The sequence below is a fragment of the Octopus sinensis genome, linkage group LG2 (assembly GCF_006345805.1).
Source record: "Octopus sinensis linkage group LG2, ASM634580v1, whole genome shotgun sequence".
Classification (NCBI taxonomy): domain Eukaryota; kingdom Metazoa; phylum Mollusca; class Cephalopoda; order Octopoda; family Octopodidae; genus Octopus; species Octopus sinensis.
The window spans coordinates 70,569,761-70,593,704 of record NC_042998.1 but is presented as its reverse complement, the minus strand read 5'-3'; the positions used below and the strand labels follow the sequence as shown (position 1 = coordinate 70,593,704).

At 38.3% G+C, this 23,944-nt stretch overlaps 1 protein-coding gene across 1 annotated transcript; it reads left to right on the top strand.

Moving 5' to 3' along the window:
• The first annotated feature begins 493 nt into the window (after nucleotides 1-493).
• LOC115224868 (ras-related protein Rab-27A-like) lies at nucleotides 494-22,361 on the top strand. The gene is made up of 7 exons (XM_036514069.1): nucleotides 494-697; nucleotides 3,514-3,676; nucleotides 10,903-11,009; nucleotides 15,363-15,457; nucleotides 16,998-17,225; nucleotides 20,050-20,320; nucleotides 22,163-22,361. Exons 2-6 carry the CDS (start codon nucleotides 3,514-3,516, stop codon nucleotides 20,231-20,233), a joined length of 777 nt encoding a protein of 258 aa, XP_036369962.1. The 5' UTR covers nucleotides 494-697; the 3' UTR covers nucleotides 20,234-20,320; nucleotides 22,163-22,361.
• Nucleotides 22,362-23,944: the final 1,583 nt, after the last annotated feature.

Sequence of the window (23,944 nt, the reverse complement as noted above, 5' to 3'; positions counted from 1 at the left end):
CAAGAGGGTTACATGAACATTCTTTAACTAGAACAATTCAAGTCGACTTGCAAGTCGGCACCTGGAGAAATATGTCCATTCTAGACATTATTTATTGCTCGACCAGTGATTGATGTTTGGTTCGGTCTAGACCTCTAGAAGAAAGACCTTTGACAAAGTTACAAGCGGTGTGGCTAATCTTGCCCAGAAATGAGGGGGGAAGTTTAAAAACAGCAAAAGCACTCACTCCCTAGACTCAATCTGGTTAACGTACATTTAACAGGTTGCATTTTATAAAGTTAGACAGTCTGATTCCCTCTACAGGAACTGATCTCATTTGTCATAAGGTCTGACTGTTGCCAACACTCTATACATATAATAAATTCCTATTGTTCATATTATCGTCTCTGATACTTCTCGTGAAACTACTGCAGCAAAGAGAATGGCGCCAATTCCATATAATCATTTTATCAGATGCTGTCATTCTACGAGCGAGCGTTTTAGAAACGTTAGAACTGTTTGTGTGTTAGAAATCCTCTGACGTTGGAATACTATATTGGCAGCAAAGTCGACGCAATATTAAAGAGATGTTCGCTATAAGAGCGTTTCCATCTCTCTTCAAATGTGTGTTGTGTTTTGGTTTAAAAAAACCATTATTTTTCCAATCCAAGCTTTGGTCAGACCAGGATGACATAACAAGGATCGAGATAGCATAACGGTGAATATATTTTCCTAAATATTATTTGTATCTGTAACATGACTAACCATGCATATGCAGAGGGAGAAATGGAAGTAGATAGAAGTTAACATCTCTATTTACTTCTTTCACTATTTTCAGTCATTAAGACTGCGGCCATGCTGGGGCACCGTCTTGAATTCTTAGTTGACTGAATCGACCCCGGTATTTATTTATTCTTCTAAGGCCGGGTGCCTATCCTATCGGTCTCTTTCACCGAACCGCTAAGCTACGGGTACGTAAACACACCAACACCAGTTGTGAAGTGGTGGGGAGAGGGACAAAATGACACACGCACATAGATATATACGACGGGCTTCTTTTAGTTTCCGTCTTCCAAATCCACGCACAAAGCTTTAGTCAGCCCGAGGCTATAGTAGAAGACACTTCACGCACGCAGTGGGACTGAACCCGGAACCATGTGGTTAGAAAGCAAACTTTTTACCTCACAGCCACGCCTGCGTTTGCTAGTATATTGACAGATAGATAAATTGATTCACTAATAGATAGATAGATAGATAGATAGATAGATAGATAGATAGATAGATAGATAGATAGATAGATAGATACATACATACATACATACATACATACATACATACATACATACATACATACATACATACATACATACATACATTATTATGGCTGCCCCCTCGTTATCGAGTATGGCCATTGCACGAAGCTTAACTGTTACTGGTGCTGTGATCAAATGTGACTTTTTAGCCCAGCTAGAGATCTACAATGTCTTGTACAAAATTGGCAACTAAAACCTTTACTGGTAATAGCCGGCTGTAGTTGTAACTAGGCTTCATGTACCTTTGCATGTCGTTTAAGTCCTCCTGCCGAATTACACTCTCTTCCACATGCCCGACAGATATGATTAGTATGGTGTGTTACACCACCACCAGTGGCCAGGTTGTCACTCATCTGTCTCGTTTTATGACTACGAAGATGACTCATGAGTCCAGCTTTACTGAGGCAGGGTCTTGCACAGACATTGCATGTCAGAATCAAAGGAAGACATACATACATACATACATACATACATACATACATACATACATACATACATACATACATACATACATATGTAACTATATGCATGAGAATGCATACATAAAACAAAACATATAAATCTGCACGTATACATATTTACGCATATACAAAAATACCGTGTTGATGTTGTTGAAATTCAAATAAAGGAGCCTTGGATCTAGATTAGGAACCGACTCTTTCTCTGTTAGGAAGAAATTTTGAAATAAAACTGAATTATGACATACATATAAATATCTATTAAAATATACGCATCAATCATTATTCAAAATTAGAATTTTCTTTGCACAGTGGTCTGTTGTGACAGGAAGGAGTAAATTTCTGGTCATCTCATGATCACTGTTGTCCATCGATGGGAGAACATCCCCACTTTCAAGCCACACTCTCTTGCAACGCAAGCTGACCAAACACTTTACAGAATTTTAGCTCTGCTTGCAGGGCTTAACAGTGGTACCTATTTGGAATTATGTAGAGTTATACGATAGTATTCTGGTATCTTGACCATGGCATATTAGGTTGAAGTATATACCCCTGTGATACAAACCTGTAGTTAGGTGGATTGAACTTTTTTCTTGAAAATACATTAAACGGCATCCGGGAGTTCATGAACTCTAAGGTGCATGGAGTTACCACTTCGTCACCACTTCTCAAGGTCCACTCTGGTCCGGGAAGTAATTTTTAAGGACTCCAGATATTGGTCAAGTAGTAGACGATTTTGTGACTAAAGCTTACTGGAATCGAGGGAGAGCTTTTTCCTAGACATATGTCGCACAAACCCATTGGTGCATGGACATATTCTGCTGTTAGGTAAACAAATCCTACGTAAGGGTTAGATAACGCCTATGTCTCAAGAGTGAGATTGTGTGATTAGAAAACTAACAGGGTACACTCTAATTTCCAGCAAATACAGCCTCTACTGTATCTTTCCCCAAAAAAATCGTGAATATCAGACTTTGGCATGGAATCCATGCTTGTTAACGTCTATAGATATGGAACAAGAATGAGAAATACTGCACCAATACTATTTTGTAGCATTAGGTCAGGCCCCTGTATTCATTGATTTTTCTCTCCTCCGCGTTACAGGCGACGACACCCGGGTTTGAAACAATTTGTAACATGTAATATATGTTGATATTGATTACAGCGCCATCAATTCATCGCACGAGAGTTCACCGCCATCAATTCACCGTGAAGAAAATTTACTGTGAACTCTAGAGATTAAAAATAAGGTTTATTTATTTATTTTTTTTTTACTGTGAACTTATCTCTCCGTAAACTTTCCTTGTGGTGAGCTTTCCTCATAGTGAACATTCTTACAATGAACTGTCTTTGCAGTGAACGGTAAACTTACTGAACATAGTTGATATTTGATTTTCTTCCCCATAAACAGTATTGTTCTTTTTAAAAGGGTAACTTGTACACACACACACACACACACACACACCACACACACACACACACATACACACACATACACGTATGTCTGTATGTATACGCGTAGCCACTACACACTTTTTTTTTCTGTGTCCCTTTCTGTAGAAGAGCGTAGGCTCGAAACGTAAAAGACTTCTTCAATTCCCGAGCGTTATACTAATGCATCTGTTTGTTTTCTACACCACCTGTCTTCATCTTTTTTTTTTTTTCGTGAACTCTCCCCTATATATATATATATATATATATATATATATATACATATGCATAAATTTATTTGTTTATTTGTATCTACATCCGTAAACAAATAGATGAGTTTGGACTCAATGAAATGCGCACACACATCACACCCAAGAAAGATCGATTATTCGATTAACAGTGACAGAAACAGAAAATCTGTTTACAAAGATGTGTGTAACAAACGTGAAGGCGGATCGGAGAGTGATTATCAGATCTACAAGTTCCTTTTGGTAGGTAAGTAGGCTCTCTCACTTATATTGCTTATAATAACTCTTATAATGTTTACTTATACATAACTTACTAAAAATTCTCTCTCTCTCTCTCTCTCTCTCTCTCTCTCTCTCTCTCTCTCTCTTCCTGTCTAAGATACACCTCTCATTAATTAATAATTACTGATCCCAGTAAGGCGGCGAGCTGGCAGAAACGTTAGCACGCCGGGCGAAGTGCGTAGCCGTATTTCGTCTGCGGTTACGTTCTGAGTTCAAATTCCGCCAAGGTCGACTTTGCCTTTCATCCTTTCGGGATCGATAAATAAAGTACCAGTTACGCACTAGGGTCGATATAATCGACTTAATCCGTTTGTCTGTCCTTGTTTGTCCTCTCTGTGTTTAGCCCCTTGTGGGTAGTAAAGAAATAAGTATTTCGTCTGTCCTCACATTCTGAGTTCAAATTCCGCCGAGGTCGACTTCGCCTTTCATATTTTCATGGTCGATAGAATAAGTACCAGTCGAGCATTGAGGTCGATATTATCAACTTACCCACTTCCCTGAAGTTTCTGGCCTTGTGCTAAAATTTGAAAGCAATAATTATTATCTAATGATGCTGTCGTCACACTAGTTTACCGTTACAGCTAAATTCTAATCTGTGTTTTATTTAAATAGTTATTTACTATATATGTCTATATCGTGAGCAGAAATATGAAACGAGTACTTGTCCTTTGGTGGTATGCTCTACACTGCTAACAGATTAACCTGTATGAGCTGAGCATGTTTTTCGCTGGCAGAAGAAACCAGCCAATGCAAGTCCTAAAGAAACTCATGTTGATCCCTTTTTCGGCAGCAAAGGCATCACTTACATCCACTGGGCTCATTTTTGCAAGACGGTTCACAAAGAGTGTTTCGTGAAGGTTTTGAGGGAGCTCAGGAACAAATTTCGTTGCAAGAAGCCAGAGCTCTTCCACTCGGGTCGGTGGCACCTGCACCTGGACAATCCACCAACCTGCAAATTCCATTCTGGTAACAAACTACTTGTTGGTGATGGGCATCAAACCTGTCCCTCACCCTCCCTACACCCCAGACCTTGCTCCCTTTGACTTTTTGTTGCTCTTCAAGCTGAAGGAGAACCTCAGGAGCAGTCGTTTTGAAGACATTATATAGGAAAATTTCAGTAGCGCCTTTACGAAGAGGCTTGAGCGCTACTTTGAATGCGATGAGAATTTTGAACTTCTTTGACATGTTTCTCCTGAAAAGATTTCTAAACTTCTGGAATGATCTTCATCTTAAAAGGGCAAAGACACTCTTTGATCATGAATGACCATGGGATTGCACCTAGAAAGTTACCCTCCGAGGCGTAAGTCCGGGCAAGGTTGTCGCCCATGCATGCCAGCCTCCCCTTTCTAAGCCACCGATGTTCTCCAAAGGAAAGGCAAAGGCCGATACAGCTTTGCACCAGTGACGTCGCAACTCATTTCTACAGATGAGTGAAATGGAGCAACGTGAAATAAAGTGTTTTGTTCAAAGACATGCGCACAGCCCGGTCCGGGAATCGAACTCACTACCTCTTGATTGTGAGCTCGACGCTCTATGCACTGAACCATATACTATCAAATTCTATGAAGATGGCCATAATTTAGCAGGAAAATAATTGTCTCTACCTGATTTCCTGTTAATCTTTGAAACACTTTTCTCTTTATATTTAATATCACTGAGTAATTAACAGCCATAGTTTGCTCACGTTAATTAGGAATTTAATGAAAATATTTGCAGCACGGATTTTTGTCAGTGAACAGGTCGCGGATTTTAGCGACGAAAATATTTTGACAAATTAAACTTAAATGTTGAAGTGAATCGAACGGCTTTTGTGTGTTTCTTAAATGGCTTATAAACACCTTCCACGCTGCAATTGTTTTCGTTTCAGCACACGGTCTCAGATCAAATTACTTGCTATGCGAGTACATCTCCGTAATTTGCTAGTTCAAATTTCAAAAATGACAAAGTCTTCTTCAGTTTACTATCCGCTGTTTTACTTTCGTTCCATAATAATCTCATTTTGCAGCAAACCAATAATTTACATTTTCATAGGGCTGTAGAAACAAGGAAGCTCTAAAATTTCTTATTTTCGACGATGTTAGCTTAATATATTAACTAAGTGCTTGTTAGCGAAGATGTTGAATGGAATGATCTTGAGACAGTTTGGTTACGAAGTGACATTCTCAAGCAAACACGCAAGCGCACAGTTACGCCTACGCGAAACGATATCTATTACAAATAAACAACACCAAAGCAATGGTTTTCAACCTTTCGTCTCTCGACTGCATCTTTTATGGAATGGTGTTTCACAAACGCTCCTTCATCATCTTTAATATATAAACAAAAATCAGTAAATTATTTTAATGAAACTGAAGCTAATTTTACTCAGTGGTTTATTATCCATATTTTCTTATATTATTCCATCCAGAATGAACCTGGTTTTACATACTTGTGTGTACTAGTGCCTCCAGTATATAGTTTTTACGAAAATTACTAAAGGAACTGAAGAAACTTCATTGGACTTTGACGCATCATCAGTCATAGTTTTACTCATTAACAACCTAATGTCCTACTTAAAATTGTAATCACGGTTTCAAAATTATTTTCTAAGAATAAGGAAAATCACAATTCTAAACATTCTTGACATTTGTCGACCCTTACATTACAAGACTACCACTCAGATAATGGACCACTGGGTTTAACAATATATCTTTGACGGCATTGTGCAATATAAATCCCAACTAACTTCCTTTTTTTATTTTGTTCTTATTTGTGTAGCAGAGTTTTAAAATTTCTTTGTTTTAAGTTTTTTGCCAGCTTTCACATTCTCCGTTTCGGAGGACACATCTACTTATAACTTTTCGTTTTGGGACATTTTACTTTTATTTTTTTGAATTAGTTATATTAAACATGGGAGATTAGCAGTTTGGCAGAAAAAATACATTTTAGAGTTATGGGTTAGAATTTTAGGGTTTTAAGTTTCGGGCTTAGGGTTTCGGGGTAGGATTTAAGATTAGGATTTTCGGGTTTACAGCTAGAGTCAGAAATTTAGGATGAGCATCAAACGGTGAAAGCAAATAATAGAAAACGAATGAATTTGTCAATTTATTTTTTCTTTTAACATACAGATGCAATATATAATGTTTAAAACATAAAAATCCTGAAAAAAATCCATTTCTAAATGAATTAAAAAACAAAACGGTACGAAAGAAAGGATGTTCATGGCACGAATCATATATATATTGTATATTATTATAAATTTCATATATATTAAGTATAAATTGCTTTCAAATTTTGGGATAAGGCCAGCAACTTTAGGGGAGGGATTAAGTCGATTACGTCGACCCCAGTATTTAACTGGTACATGTTTTATCGACTGCGAAAGAATAAAAGGCAAAGTTGATATCAGCAGAATCTGAACTCAGAATGTAAAGACAGACAAAATGCCGCTAAGCATGTTAACCGGCGTGCTAGCGATTATATATATACTACAGTATTCTTTTCTACTCTAGGCACAAGGCCCGAAATTTTGGGGGAGGGGGATGTCGATTAGATCGACTCAGTACACAACTGGTACTTAAATTATCGACCCCGAAAGGATGAAAGGCAAAGTCGACCTCGGCGGAATTTGAACTCAGAACGTAAAGATAGACGAAATACCTATTTCTATTTCTTTACTACCCACAAGGGGCTAAACACAGAGAGGACAAAGAAAGGACAGACAAAGGGATCAAGTCGATTATATCGACCCCAGTGCGTAACTGGACTTAATTCATCGACCCCGAAAGGATAAAAGGAAAAGTCGACCTCGGCGGAATTTGAACTCATAACGTAACGGCAGAGGAAATACGGCTACGCAATTCGTCCGACGTGCTAACGTTTCTGCCAGCTCGCCGCTAGTTCTCCAGTATTATATAGTCATACAACATGAATGAAAAAGATATGCTTTTGCCACTGTGATTAAGATCAGGAAATGTCGCAGAGGTACAACAATTATAATTTTACTGTTTACACATTTCATGTTGCTTATACAATTTTATTAAGTTAAATCAAATTTTGAAAATAATTAGATTTATTAACTAAAAACAAGATTTTATAAAAGCTATTTCTCATCAATATATTTGCAATAAATATGTTATCAGTAAAAATGATATCATTAAACTAATATTCTAGTCATGATGTGTGAAGAAAACAATTTACAAAAGACGACAAAATTTTCCTAAGAGTTATATTTTCATCTTATGAGTTAATTATTCAAACCATTGCTTTTCTTATTCTATTTCCTTCATTTTGTTTTATTATGTAATTGCTTGGAAAACTCTACGCTTACGCGCACTCGGGATAAGCTCCACGTGCTGAAAAGAGAAAACATCTGTTAAGGGTATCGCATGTCAGTTATTTAGAAGTTTGATTTTGTTCCAAAATACATATTACAGCCACTTTGAAATGCATCGCCAATGATGTTCTTAGGATTTTTGGTAGTTTCGGGTCATTCAGCATCAGATCCCGCAACTCTGCCAGGTTGATCCCATCGGAGTTCAGCTAGTCCCGGCTTCCTAGCAGCAATAAGCCATGAGTCGACCCTCTTAATGCAAAGTCATCTAAGAAGCTTTCTCCGCAGCTTTAACCATTTTACTGATACGGTTATTCATTGCTAAAGAAAAAAGGATAAACCAATTATCTAGCTTACCTGAGCAGTTTTTCTTGGGCAGTGTTTTTGATAAACTTTATATATCCAATAGGTGGAGGAGACCCCCATCGGTCATGAATGGCCATGGGATTGCACCTAGAAAGTTAGGTGCATGTCAGGGCAAGATTGTTTGTGGAAGGCTAGCAGTCGCCCACGCATACCAGCCTCCCCTCTCCACACTACTGATGTTATCCAAGGGAAAAGCAAAGGCCGATACAGCTTGGCACCACTGATGTCGCAACTCATTTCTATAGCTGAGTGAACTGGAGCAATGTGAAATAAAGTGTCTTGCTCAAAAACACAACACACAGCCCGGTCCGGGAATCAAACTTACAACCTCACGATTGTAAGCTCTGCGCTCTAACCACTGAGCCATGCGCCTTCACTATATGTCCACTATACAAACAATACTTAGGTGACCGGTAATGAAGTCACAGGGGGAAAAAATGTCACAGTAATAAAGCCATAATTTTGGCTAGGAAAAAAAGTCTCAATTAATTTATGGGATCTGGACAAAACTCCCCTAGGACAAAACCCCCTCGGACAACCCCCACTCCAACCCCGGACAAAACCCCCTGTGCCTTTTTTTTTCCAGTGACTTTTTTTTTTACCTGGATTCAATATTTATGTCGTCCACTCATTCGGTTGTATGAGACTTGCAACTCTTACTCTCCCACACTCTTAACTCTTACCCTTTATCTTTCTTTCTGCTGCCTGTTCTTACTACTTTATCCCCTTTAGTAATCGCAAATGATTGCTGTTTCACAGAGTAGAAGTATAATTCTGATGACATAGTATTTTACTGGTACTGACAAAGAATAACGGTTTTTTGTGGGGGAAAAATGTCTAAAATGTTTAATTATAAAGTACTTCGGGAAAGAAATTACAATAGCACGAATCGGTTGTATTTACAAGGGAGGTAACTTTGTATGTGTATTGAAGAATGGTATAAAAATCGCCTCTTTCTGCAAGCCATTCTCTCTCTTTCTCTCTTTTTTCTCTCTTTCTTTCTTTCTTTATTTATTTATTCTTAATTTCTCTGTTGTGTAGCTTAGACATATATAACACATGCATACACACACATTCGAAGAAAAAGTGAAGATGGTAAAAGAGTAGAAGTTAAATAATAATAATATAATAATAATGAAATTATTGTATACAGTGCTCAGGTGCACCACAACTTGTCAGAAAGTGCATATAAAGTACATGCAGTAATGTAGAAATGTCTGGAAAGCGAACAATGTATGAGTCATACATGCTTGTGTGTGTATGGAGGGGAGAAAATCAAGTGTAGTGTTGGCGAATCTCAGGAAGCATGGAAGTTTTGAAGGATGCAGTGCTCCGACAACTAACAACTTATGCCGGCAGTTTGTTCCATGCTTCAGCAACTCTCAGCGTGAAAAAGTGTTTCCTGAAGTCATGGGAGCTATGCTGTTTTCTTACTTTGTAAATATGTCCACGGGTGTTAGATGGGTGGAGTTTGAAAAGGTGCTCAGAGTTATTGTTTGTACGATGGTTGATAATTTTATGGGTGTCTGCCAAGTCAGCTGCCAGACGTCGGAGTTTCAATGTGTCCATGCCCAGGGAAGTAAGGCGTTCAGGATATGGCAAATGCCTGATGGAGGGTATTCTTTTGGTTGTACGTCGCTGAACAGCTTCCAGACGATTGATATCCTGGGCAAGATAGGGGTTCCAGACCGGTGATGCAAATTCCAGGTGAGGTCTTACCATAGCTATATAAAGCCGCAGATAGATAGCCGGAGAGCGGCTCACAAAGGATTTGGTGAGTGATGCCAAGACACCCTCAGCCTTCTTGACAATTTTAGCGATGTGTTTTGTCCAACGCAAATCACTGTCGACAATAACACCCAGGTCACGTTCACATGAAGACTTTTTGAGACTAGTGTTGTGGAGGGAGTAGGTGGACGCTGGGTTTTTCCTCCCAAAATGCATGGTGGTACATTTGTCCACAGCCAGCTTGAGTTGCCAGTCCATCATCCACTGCTGCATTGTGTCCAGGTCTGCTTGCAATAGAGATCTATAGTGTACAGGATTTGACCTCTTTATTTCGAGGTACAGCTTGATGTCGACAGTCTATCATATCTCTCTCTCTCTCTTGCTCTTTCTCTCTCTCTTGCTCTCTCCCTCTCTCTCTTGCTCTCTCTCTCTCTCTCTCTCTCTCTCTCTCTCTCTCCTTTCCACTTCACAACAAACGAACCAACCAGACACCAGCACATAAGAGTTGTTAAATAATTATACTTAAAGGAAAAAGTTTTAAATGCTTATATATATATACACACACACCGTATTTTAATGTGTATAAGGAACCCTTGTGTATAAGGAACCGTCTAAATTTTGGGGCTTAAAATTTGGAAAAAGGTTTTGTAAGGGATTATAATGCTATCCATGTATAAGAAACTCCCATAGTTTTTAAACCTAATTTTTGAAAATACCGTGTATGTGTGTGTGTACATATATCCTAAAATATACTGTAGTAAGGTGTGTTTTCTTTTTGCCGCCAGGAGATGCATCAGTGGGAAAATCAAGTTTCCTAAACCAATACATTGAAGGAAAAGCCCCATCAACGTTTATACCAACGATTGGTATCGACTTTCGGAACAAGAAACTGGTCAGTACTGCTGGACAGAAGCAGTAGGGAGGAGAGGAAACAGTTTTGTATTCCTTTACATTTTTAAGGATTGTTTCAATGAAAAGTAGCTTTCCTAATACAAACACATTCTCTCTCTTTCTCTCTGTCTCTCTCTCTCACACTTTCATTCTTTCTCTCTTTCTCTCTGTCTCTCTCTCACACTTTCTTTCTTTCTTTCTCTCTCTCTCTCTCTCTCTCCTCTCTCTCTCTCTCTCTGTGCAGACAAACAAAAACACATACATACATACATACATAAATACATGCATACATACATACATACATACATGCATACGTACATAAATACATACATACATACATACACACACACACACACACACATACATGCATGCATGCATGCATACATACATACATACATACATACATACATACATACATACATACATACATACATACATACATACATACACACACGCACATACACACAGGAGCTTTGGCTCATTGTCGGCTGTGTACTCGGCAAGCTCGTCAACATTAAAACATGTCTCACGCAGCAAATGTGAAGAGAGAGTGTTTGTGCCTTCCCGGTTTGTTGAAGGTAGGCCATAGACCGGCAAGGCACTACCGCCCATATCAAGTACAGTATCTTCGAACGTAGTTTGTTACCACACAGCCACACCTGCCCCTATGTATGTGTGTGTGTGTGTGCGCGCGTATGTGTGTATGGGTAGATATATTATGCATGTATATATGTGTATATATATATGTGTACATATTACATGTACATCTATATATATACATCTACACATAAAATACAAAATACAAAGTTATATCTTGATATCGCTAGTGATAAAAATACTCAAAATATATAACAGACTGGAATTGTAGGCCCGTCTCTTGCAATTTCGATCAATTGGATCTTGTCCTCCCTCTTGTATAGAAGTGTATGGCTGCAGCGAAATTCATTTTTGGACTTTCTTCTATCGAAGACATTTTAACAAAAATGCTTCCGTAATGACGGTGAAAATATTGTCAATTTCCCCAAACAGGGACACAATTCAATTTTTAAACAATAACCAAAGCCCCTTCTCCGAAAGGGGGAGGGTTACGGTTTACAATTATTTAACAAATGCAACACAACAACGTTTCCCTGACGAGGAACCAACAAACATGATTACAATAGTCAAACAGTAATAATAATAACAACAAACCTTTTTAATTTATCCCCATTTATGTGAAACCACTTATTCAAGTTCAAGTCATTGATGCAATTTTATACGAATTGCTAACACACACACACACACACATAATAAGGGTGAAAAATTGAATATTAATTTGATTAATATGAATTGAAAACCAGTGGTGTAGCATATAAGACCATAGCGGATCTTCCTCTAGCAAAAAAGATGACCAGTATTAATGGCTCATCCCTGTTATATAAATACTTTCACTTTAATAGTTTCACACTTGCAAAGAGAAAGTAGGAGAAAGTGTGGTGGTAATAGCAAGAGTAAACCATTTGAAATGAGAGAGGAAAATCGTAAAATATTGAGTTTTCTCGAATTTTTGCTTAATTGGGGATCAAATTGAAAAAACTTTACATGCCATGACCCAATCGAATCTACTTGGAAAAATCATAGGTAAATTCCAATTGAAGAAATTCTATATTGTAGAATTGTATTAAAAAGAAACATGGGAACAGGCAGAGAAAATCTGCCTTTTATCATGAGATGCATACATACACACAAACACACTCACATACATACATACATACATACATACATACATACATTTATCAACCCCGAAAGGATGAAAGGTAAAGTTGACCTCGGTGCAATTTGAACTCAGAACATAGCGACCTATTATTATTGAAGCAACGTAAAGCGGTGAACTGACAGGATTGTAAGCATGCTGGACGAAATGCTTAGCAGTACTTCACCCGTCGATATGTCCTGAGTTCAAATTGCACCGAGGTCGACTTTACCTTTCATCCTTTCGGAGTCGATAAATTAAGTACTAGTTGAGTAATCGACTATCCCCCTCCCCCTAATTTCAGGCCTTGTGCCTATTATAGAAAGGATTATTGGAGCAACAGGGTGCGTACCAAGACGCCTTGGGCAAAATATAGCTGAACTTGGGTCTTGAAGCAAGAATGCACCACCGTAATTCCTAAACTTCAGATATCTGGGTCGATAAAAATGTGCAAGACAGTCTTAAAATTTAAAGAATGATAAATAAAACAGATGCTTTCCTTCACAACCTTTCTACCAAGCAGGTGAGAGTCAAAATTAATCCTAAACTTAAACGAGGGAACGAAAATATACATGCACACATACATATACACATACATACATAAACACATACGTAAGCAAATATGTTTGTAGTTTATGCTGAAGAATTACAAAAATAAGGAAACTTGACGCTTCTGCCACTAGTAGAACAACATCTGACAACCAAAGAATTCACCATGGTGACCAATAATCTCACTAAGTCATCTTTTTAATCTCTGAAGTTCTTGACCGTAATTAATCATTACGAGAATGTGTTTTCTCCTGTCTTCAAGTGTAATTTGAATTATTCTTCTACTCTTCTACTTGTTTCAGTCATTTGACTGCGGCCATACTGGAGCACTACCTTTAGTCGAACAAGTCTACACCAGAACTTATTCTATCAGTCTCTTTTGCCGAACTGTTAAGTTACGGGGACGTAAACACATCAGCATCGGTTGTCAAGTGATGGTGGGGGACAAACACAGACACAAAGACACATACACATAAATATATATACATATATATATATACGAAGGGCTTCCTTCAGTTTACGTCTACGAAATCCACCCACAAGGCTTTGGTCGACCCGGGGCTATAGTAGAAGAAACTTGCCCAAGGTGCCATGCGGTGGGACTGTATCTAGAACCATGTGGTTGGGAAGCAAGCTTCTTACCACACAGCCACACCTTACTTACAATAAGTATATCAATATGCACTTGCCTATTGTTTTTTTCATGCAATACGCGTACCTGGATGTTCACACCTCCACCGATACTACCACCACCATCACCACAAGTTTTCCGTTTACCTTACATAGGCACAATTCTTTAAATCTACGTAGAAGGAACCCGTAGGATAAGCTTGTGCTCATACCTTTCCTATGTCTCTTTTCTATCGCATTGTTTATAAAGAGACGTATTTGTTTATGAAAGGTCGTAACTTACAGTGATAGCTCTGAATTCTATAGAAACAGAAGATAATATATAATCTTAAAAATGAAATTATAGCACTGTTCACACGCAGTAAGACACTGTATAGATTTATAAACTTGTATTTTGTAAATGGCATTTTGGTATGATTACAAAACAAAATAGTGTTGCCTTACCAAGTCGTTAACATTCAAAGGGTAATGAAAATGCACCATAAATGTTACCTTCCACTGGACGCTTCAGGAAAGGATGAGCTTCAATGATAGCGGTACACAGCTTGTTGGTTCACATAAGCAGATACAGTTATAGTAGCGGTAGAAGAGTCAAAAGCTCGACACAGCACGGTTATGGAAAGTGCCTCTGATTGTTGTGTATTCGAGAGGAGTGGAGAAGGAAGAGTTTTAATGCAAATGCAAAGTGATCGTCTGTGTAACAACTACTCGTTCCTTGATGTGGTGAGCAGTAATCTAGTGTGAATGACATTTAAACACGACGTGTATTGTTCAAACCTATTTATAGACACCCGTCTATCCACATATCATCATCACCATCACCATCAGCACCAATACCACCATCCTCTCCTTCCTCTTCCTCCTCATTATCATCATCATCAGGCGAATTGGAAGGGTCGCTGGAACGTCGGATAGAATATCTCGCGGTACATTTTCTGATACTCAGCGCTCTGTATCCAAAACCCACCGGGGTCAAACTTTACCTTTCACCCTTTTAGTGTCGATAAAAAAAAAATTGAAGCTACCGATTTAGGGCGGTGAATTATCAGAACTGTACGAACGTCGAACCGGTTATCTTGAGGTATTTGTTCAGGCTCCTGGTATTCTCAGTTCAAATTCCGCTCTGGAATTTGATTTGTACTTGATTTGTAGATTTTATCCGTGATCCAGCCCCTAATACCTTGGGTTGCTATAACGCAAGCATCATAGAAGACTGAAAGATACCCTCAAACCAGGGCCAGGTCTCTGGTTTGAGAGTATCATCCTCCTTCCAAGCGTCTCATCTCGTAGGCCCTGGAGCCCTGCCTTGTCTTCTGACTAAAGATTTAGAAAAACATCATCCTCATTGCCATCATCGTTGTCGTCTTCGTCTTCGTCATCATTATCGACAGCAACCACATGTATTCTGATGTGATCAAAAGAAATCTGTTCTCTGTTTTGCAGTCCTACAAATATTCTTACTCAAACGCTCAAGGTTCAGTGGCGGTTGCCTACCACAAAGTCTGTGTCCAGCTGTGGGATACAGCTGGTATGGAAAGGTAGGTAAGGTAATGGCCGAAATACAGACTTTCTTCTCTGATCAGCAACATAACCAATGGCTCTCTCAGTTGAGTAACCTTCTCCACTTGGATACTTGGTTATGGTGTTGTCGTTGTTCTTGTTATTGTCATTGGTGTTTTTATTGTTGTTATAGGCGTTGTTATTATTATTTTCGTATTTTTGTTGTTGCCCTTCTTATTGGTATTGTTGTTTCTGTTGTCATTGCTTCTTTGTTGTTGTTGTTGTGCTTGTTAATGTTCCTACTGGTGTTGTTATCGTAGCCGTTCTTGTTGACGTTAATGGTGTTTGTCTTTGTTGTTATTATTGTTGTTGCTGCTGCTGTTGTCGATGTTACAGTTGTCGTTTTTACTGACATAGCTGTTATTGTTGATGCTAAGATCCATTTCAGCTTTGATCGAACAAATTCTACGACTAGCTGTATCTCAACCGTGGCCACCCGGTTCTTTTATTTTCAAGCATAATATCTTCAAGAGTTCATTGTCAAATATGTCCTTCCTTTTTGAAATATGTGATATATGATTTGATGTAGAATTGGGTGCAATTTCTAGGATGACTACCGGCCACATAGAGACTCTTTTTATGGCCAGGTATTGTCCACGATCATTAATAGAGGCTACAGATCGTTCTTATTTTACTAAAAAAAATATTAACAAATTATACTTACAGCCAGTTATAGATATAACTGTAATGATAATGAAAATTAATTATTTGATATTATAATCTAACAATATTAATGATGTAAAGTGACAAGTATGCGTTTGAGCTAACGACTACATTAACACATGCTCTGTACCTTTGCAGTGATCTCTGTCGAAAGCTACACATTAGCTTAGCGAATTTAATCATTATTAGTGACGCAGAATATTGCAGAAGGGCCCAAAAGCCATAATGAATACCTTCAAAATCCAGGATAACAGAATTCGGGAAAGTTCTAACGAGAGAGAAATCAAAGACGGGGACATCAAAAGAAGTGTGATGAGGAAAATCATCACATTTTCAATTGAACTTTTGTTTATCTCTTTCAATCGATATATGCACAAGTTGTGTTTATATTTATACACACTGCATGTCTTAGTCAATATATGTGAGTTGTATATATATATATATATATAATATATATATATATATATAGATATATATATATATATATATATATATATATATATATTGCGAGAGAGAGAGAGAGAGAGAGAGCTGGAGGGAAGGAGAGATATTGATACATACATACATACATACATACATACATACATACATACGTAGGTGCGTGCGTGCGTGTGTGTGTGTGTGTGTGTGTGTGTGTGTGTGTGCGTGTGTGTGTGTGTGTGTGTGTGTGTGTGTGTACAGCATGTTTAATATTGATTAAATTACATCTATCAGTCAATATATGCTCAGCTTAGAGTGCTTAACCGTCACTCGTTAGCGCATATGACTTAGTACCTTGTAATTATATGAATATGTACGTATATTAATATATAAAGCTATTCCCCACCTAATTGTATGGCCTTCTTTTTCAATCAGGTTCCATTCCTTGACAACGTCCTACTTCAGAGACGCAAAAGGATTTTTCTTGATGATTGATCTGACCAATGAAAATACTTTCGTAAACGCTTTCGCTTGGTTACAAAAAATGGAAGAATATGGTCCCAGATCTGGCTACGATGTAATCATTGTTGGCAATAAAATAGATCTTGTAGACCGTCGCAAAATCAGTGCAGAGACTTTACATAAATTTGCTGAAAATCACAGGTTTGTTAGAAACAATCATCTCCTTTTAACTGTCATAAATTTGTTTTCAACACATTCCATCGAAACAGCTATGTAATTCCTGGTATATTAATATACTAATGAGTGAGGGCGCGTGGCTTAGTGGTTAGGGCATTCGGCTCATGATCGTAAGGTTGTGAGTTCGATTCCCGGCGACGCGTTGTGTCCTTGAGCAAGACACTTTATTTCACGTTGCTCCAGTCCACTCAGCTGGCAAAAATGAGTTGTACTTGTATTTCAAAGGGTCAGCCTTGTCACTCTCTGTGTCACGCTGATTATCCCCGAGAACTACGTTAAGGGTACACGTGTCTGTGGAATGCTCAGCCATTTGCACGTTAATTTCACGAGCAAGCTGTTCCGTTGATCGTATCAGCTGGGACCCTCGTCGTCGTAACGGCGGAGTCTTTTTTTAGAATATACTAATGTAGTTAATGTGCGCTTTAGAGATATCCTGTACTTAATGAGTATTTTTTTATTCATTTATAATCGAGCGTGTGTGTAATTTTTTGTTATATATGGATGTGTGTATATGTGTGTACCAGCATGTATATGTCTTCATGTGCGTGCTTGCATAGAGCTTGCATATGTGTTCTTGCATGATTGTGTGTATCTGTGTAGGTACGTGTGAGCTATAAATAGCAACTTAAATAATATAAATGCGCCCTTTTTAAAGCCTAGCCAGGCTCATGGGCCCGGTTTCCCGGTTTCAATGGCGTATGTGTTTCCCAGCTGGACGGGACGCCAGTCTATCGCAGCGTTACTCATTTTTGCCAGCTGAGTGGACTGGAGCAACGTGAAATGAAGTGTTTTGCTCAAGAACACAAGGCGTCACCCGGTCCAGGAATCGAAACCACAATCTTTCGATCATGATGCTGACACCCTAACCACTAAGCCACGCGCCTCCACAAATAGCAACTTAGTCCCGTATAATATAATGCATTACAATTCTGAAAGGGACGCGACGCATTGCACAATGAGAGCCCGAGTTACGTAATGCTTTCAGAATGAGCGACTGGATAATGAAACTGATTAGCACAAGATTGTTTCAATCTCTGACCTACAGACGTGCTGTATTCTCTATTTTTCTGTCTTGACTATTGCCACTACAGTGGTTTCTGCACTTCGAAGTTGACTGATCTCGTCCTTCTGTCACCCAATTATTCCCAGTTCATTCATCTCTTGTCTCGATCCTATTTGCATTGTATCTAAACTCCTACACAAACAATTATGTCAAGTCCCTCTTTCGCAAAACATCAGCCCTCTGGAAATCTCTCTTTGCCAGTGTTTCCCCTCCAGAAGAATATAACTGCATCTGGAGACCATAAGGCAGCCACTTCTTTCAGATCAAACTACTTAATAAAAATTTCGATCTTGTGCTTAATAAAACTTTAATTCGTACCATTATATTCCTGCTATTCGCATGGTGTCTATTCTCACTCACCTCATTATGTCATTTCCTCACCAAATGGGGAAGATCTCTTCTCCAACTTGAGACACTAGTGTCGCTGAAAATAGTTCTAAAATGCAATGAATATCTGGTTATATTCAGTAACCTTAGAAACATTAGTTTATAAATATCGTTTAATATTTCGTGAATGCAGCTTTTGGACTTATCGTTTGATATTTCACGAATACAAAGCGGCGAGCAGGCAGAATTGTTAGAACGCGGGGCAAGATGCTTAGCAGCTTTTTGTCTATCTTTACATTCTAAGTTCAAATTCCGCCGAGGTCGACTTTACTTTATATCCTTTCGGGGTCGATAAGAAAGTACTAGTTAAGCACTAAGGTTGATGGTAGTCCACTTGGCCTCCTCTCTCGAAACTGCTGGCCTTGTGACAAAATTGGAAACCAATATTTCATGAATGCAACTTTTGAAAATACGCCGAATGTATTTATTTGATTCAAATTTGACTTATTCACATGACTATCTTTACTTATCAAAAACACATTTTAGTGACTTCCAATGCGTATGTAATTACTCACCTGATATTATCTTCAAAGGGATGCACCTCTACATAACTGATATACTTTTACGTCAAAGGTGTATATCTTTACTTCCTATAAAACACATAGAAATATATCTATATTTATTTGTTATGTATTTACCCCGCCCAGACATAGTTATCTCCTCAGATTTCACCAAATAGGTGATAATGTGATCATGTGAGATCTGATTGTGCCTGGGAAGTATACATGAAGGAGGCTCACGAAGCTAAGACTGTCAAATACTTGTAGCTGGTAGAGCAGAAGTCTATGATGACGGGCGGGCTGCGAGTCAACTGCTGTAGGATATCCGGGTTTTGTAGGACGTTCACTCTGCAAAGCTCTAACAACTGTACTTGGAGATACTGGTGTAGCAAAGGGGGAAAAAGTGGGGAGGCATGCAGCCGTAGAGAAGACCACTAGATGGCTTTGGATAAAGAGGGACGACCCATGGATTGTTGCTGTTGGGGTCAAATCCTCGCTCAGCTGACTGAGAGGGTCTCATATTGAATGACTTGAAACCCCCTGGGACCCTACGAACACCATTGAGGTTGCATCCAAGAACATTCGTGAGATGTATCTTGGAACAAACGAACTATCATTTCTCGTCAGACATAGCATTCGCTTAAATCCTTCCAACCTTTAGAGCTTCCTTTATTTTGACCTATGCCCAAGCTTCTGGTGGCTTGTCTTCTCATCTTCTCAATGTGTATCCACCACATGTTATTGTTAATGTACTTGAGTCCATGTTGTATTCCAGTTTTCCACTCAATGTGTATCCAGCCCCTTTTTAAGAACTTTCCACGAACTTTTCTGTCCACAGACTGCCATATGTTGAAACGAGTGCCAAAACTGGGATCAACATCGAAGAATCTATCGATATGATGTTACACTTAGCAATATTCCGTCATAGATTATCATTCCAAAAGAAACTAATCCATGAAGAGGCAGTTCCTGCAAAACTGAGTCATAGCACCACTCGACGAATTAAATGCAGCTGTATATAGATCAAGTGCTGTAGTTAAGTGAAGCTGGTAACAGAACTTGTCAGCATATGTCTTGAGTTTCTCAACATATTCCAGCAATGGTTGCAGGTAATATATTCACATTTTTGATGTTGTTATTAAGAAAAATTTCAAAGCTCCAATCTAAATAATTCTAAAGTAATTTACCAGTGGCAAAGGTTTTCAGCACTCTATCTTAATTAACAGACATATTAAGCTTTTGCCTGCCCATGTTATTTTGGTAATTTTGTCTCAAACGTCCGTGCTTGTTTTCAGACTTTTTGTGAGCTCTTTTTCATATGCTCTGAGCAATATAAAGCGTCCTTTAAGTTTCAAGTTACTCTGTTAGTTGAAAAACATTTGGAATACGTGTCATATATGATCCATGGGTGCCAGGGAAGTATGTCCTGTGTATCACATGTAATACACATAGCAGGCAAAGGGTTCAGCAAATGAAATTTTGTATCCTTTCACACATTCACACAAGGGTACGTTCATTATCCAACCCCACCCGTTTCCATATTTCTTCATGCCTCTGGTATTTACTTCCATCCACACACTTTCTAAATTCAAGTACCTTCAGTGTAGTTTCTGTTTCCCATCCATTTATGATTAACGAAATAAATAACAGAAATATTCTGGAGGAGCGGAATGTCAATTCACCAAATTCTTCTCCTGCTTGTTTGTAATCTTATGTCGTATCACCATAACTATTTTAATTTTTGTCAATTAACTAACGCATTGTGTTAAACGATTTGGTTTTATCTCTTTAAATTTTCAGCTCAAATCCTACCAGTAATAACTATATTCAGAAGACTCTTCTCATTCACAATAATACTCTTAATTGAACGAATACTGACTCATAGGATTTAGATCAAATCTAATGTAAGCGCTTCTAATACAAAGCAGTTTTGTTAACTTTAGGATAAAGTTATACGGATTTTATGGAGTAGTTAACTGAGATTATTATTATCCTGTCGATAAAGAAAATTCTCTTTCAGACATTTAATAAACTAATTTGATGATCCCTACGGGAGAAGTGTTTTGGGATGGTTATCATTTATTGTTGTTGTTGTTGTTGTTGGTCTTCTTCTTCTTCTTCTTCTTCTTCTTCTTCTTCTTCTTCTTCTTCTTCTTCTTCTTCTCCTCCTCCTCCTTCTCCTTCTTCTTCTTCTCTTCTTCTTCTTCTTCTTCTCTTCCTCCTCCACCCCCTCCTCCTCCTCCTCCTCCTCCTCCTCCTTCTTCTTCTTCTTCTTCTTCTCTTCTTCTTCTTCTTGTTTTATATCTCCCTGTCAGCTCTGATCGAGGACATATGATGAAAGGGTTTTCAACCATTAACTCCTAAAACATTATCTAGTTTGTCCTTCCATTTTTTTTAAAGAAGGCTGATTGTAATCTGAGTAAGATTTCGCTATGATTTATACCACTTGTACCCACCATATAAATACTTCCAGACTTCCTCGTTTCTTATTACTATTTTGCAGGTGTGTGTGTGGGGGGGGGCAGGGAGAATGTAAGGGTCTGCAAAGAATCTGGCCAAAATATAGTGGAATGGTGCAATAAAAAGTATTTTGGAATTAGAATGTTACCTTGGTTATTTCTGAAAATCCTCATCATCACCCCTCACTACTCTTAGAAGTTCAACTAACATTATTCAGTATCTTTTTGTGCTTACTTTCGAGGTGAAGGGTAAGGTTTTCAAATTATATTCAGTTAATTCATTTCAACTCAAACTCGTGTTTAATGAATTTTAATTTTATATAACAGCACTGATCTTCCACATATCAAATATATCGAATCGCAGACCTTTTAATCTTATATAGCAACACTGACCTCTAACATTATACTGTATTGTTGATCTTTTGAGATTGTATCGCATCACTCACCTTTCACATAATATTTTATCGCTGGCCTTTTATGTTATATTTCTAGTGTTCTCTGTGGGCTCTCCCAGGCTACGACAACAGTACCGCTTCACTGTCACCATTCTGGTCCTCATCGTTGCTATACCTTATCCTGAGGAGAACTGTGATTAGACACGGCTCCTCAGAATTCAACCTACCTCCGAAGGAACTGGACATCAAGGGTTCAGAACGGGTAATACACATCAATAAAATATATGCAATTATTAGGAGTTCTCTCCCTTGGTTTTCTTAATAAAAACTATCATTGGCTCTAATTTTTTTATCGTTGTGAGTGTAATTTCAATTTACTAAACACATTTTTACGATTTACTATTATTATGTTACCATATATATTTAGATATAATATACATCCATATCCTAGGTATTTTAGCCCACTTTCGATGGGGTGAGGTTTTCGGATTATATTCAGCTAATTTATTCCAACTCGTGTTTAATGAAGTTTGATTTTTTTAATAATATACTGCAATACATTTTGTATGTTTGTCCACACTAAAACATAATGTTGAGTCACACAATATGTACGTTATCTTATACCTAAATATAACATATGACTGCACATTAAGTATGTTAGTTCACACTTAAATATGATATGCGGTCATACATCAGTCTATGCGGTAAATACATTTAGAACCAAAATTAGTTGATCTTTAGGAGGCAAATCACTCTGATTCGTTACATTAATCTTATTTGAGCGACAGGTAGATCTAAATGGTCCGACCTAACACCGCTGCCTCTGCATAAATTTGTATACTCGTATGTTTGTATGTTTGCCATGTGTGTGTCTGTGTGTGTGCGCGCGTTTGTGTGTGTGTACTATGCGAATATGCTTGTATATTTGTAACTATGTATGTATGTATGTATGTATGTATGTATGTATGTATGTATGTATGTATGTATTATGTATGCGTGTATGTGTGTATTTATGGATAGATGAGAGGAGCGCGAGTGGCAGGGTTGAAACCTAGCTGAATTGTTACGAAGTTCGCTTCACAGTCTTGGGGTGTTGGGTTCATCCGACTCTGCAATGTTGGGTTGTAAACCCAGTTTCCTGGAAAGCTGGTTAAATGTCAACACTGCTATTTAAAAAAATGCACGGTGTGCTTCATAAGAATGTATTATGTACAAAGACGCTGTTTTGCGCTCTCTGATTCGTTATCGGTATGGTGAGCTTAAATTTCTAAACAAAAGGGCACAACGTTACTGTACAAGAATTAAAGGTTGAGAAAGAGGCACTTTCGTTTCACACAAGAATGAGGTGAATTTCAAGAGGTAATATCATAGACCGAGTTGGAGTGAGGAAAACTTAAATGAAAGAATTATTTTTCGAGAAATTGAAAGGATAATTAATGCAATTGTCACGGGTAGTTTTATGGTGTTTTGTTGATGATGCTGTGATAGCTGGTTATGTTAATGAATGAAAATACGTTTCTTGGCTGCGTGAGGAAGTAACTGGATAATACACGCGAACATTCATCTGGAGAATTTATTGTCGCATATAAAGGCGAACCTCGCTGGCCGTTTACAGTTAACAACTGCAATGGTTACAGACCGGGTGAGATATACTGCTCTGGGATTACAGAAAGCTACTGGTACGACAACATGCGATTTACCCAACATACTTGGAATCAATTGCACTATTATCGTGGCGACGGAGGTTCTTGAACATCTGTCTGTCTGGGCCGTCTGTCTTGGCTGTCTTCCGGGGTTGTCTAACTGTGAAAATGCGCGCCGAGCGGGTTTTATACGGAACCAGAAGTCAAATTCCAGAATGTTCGAGAAAACCCAGTCC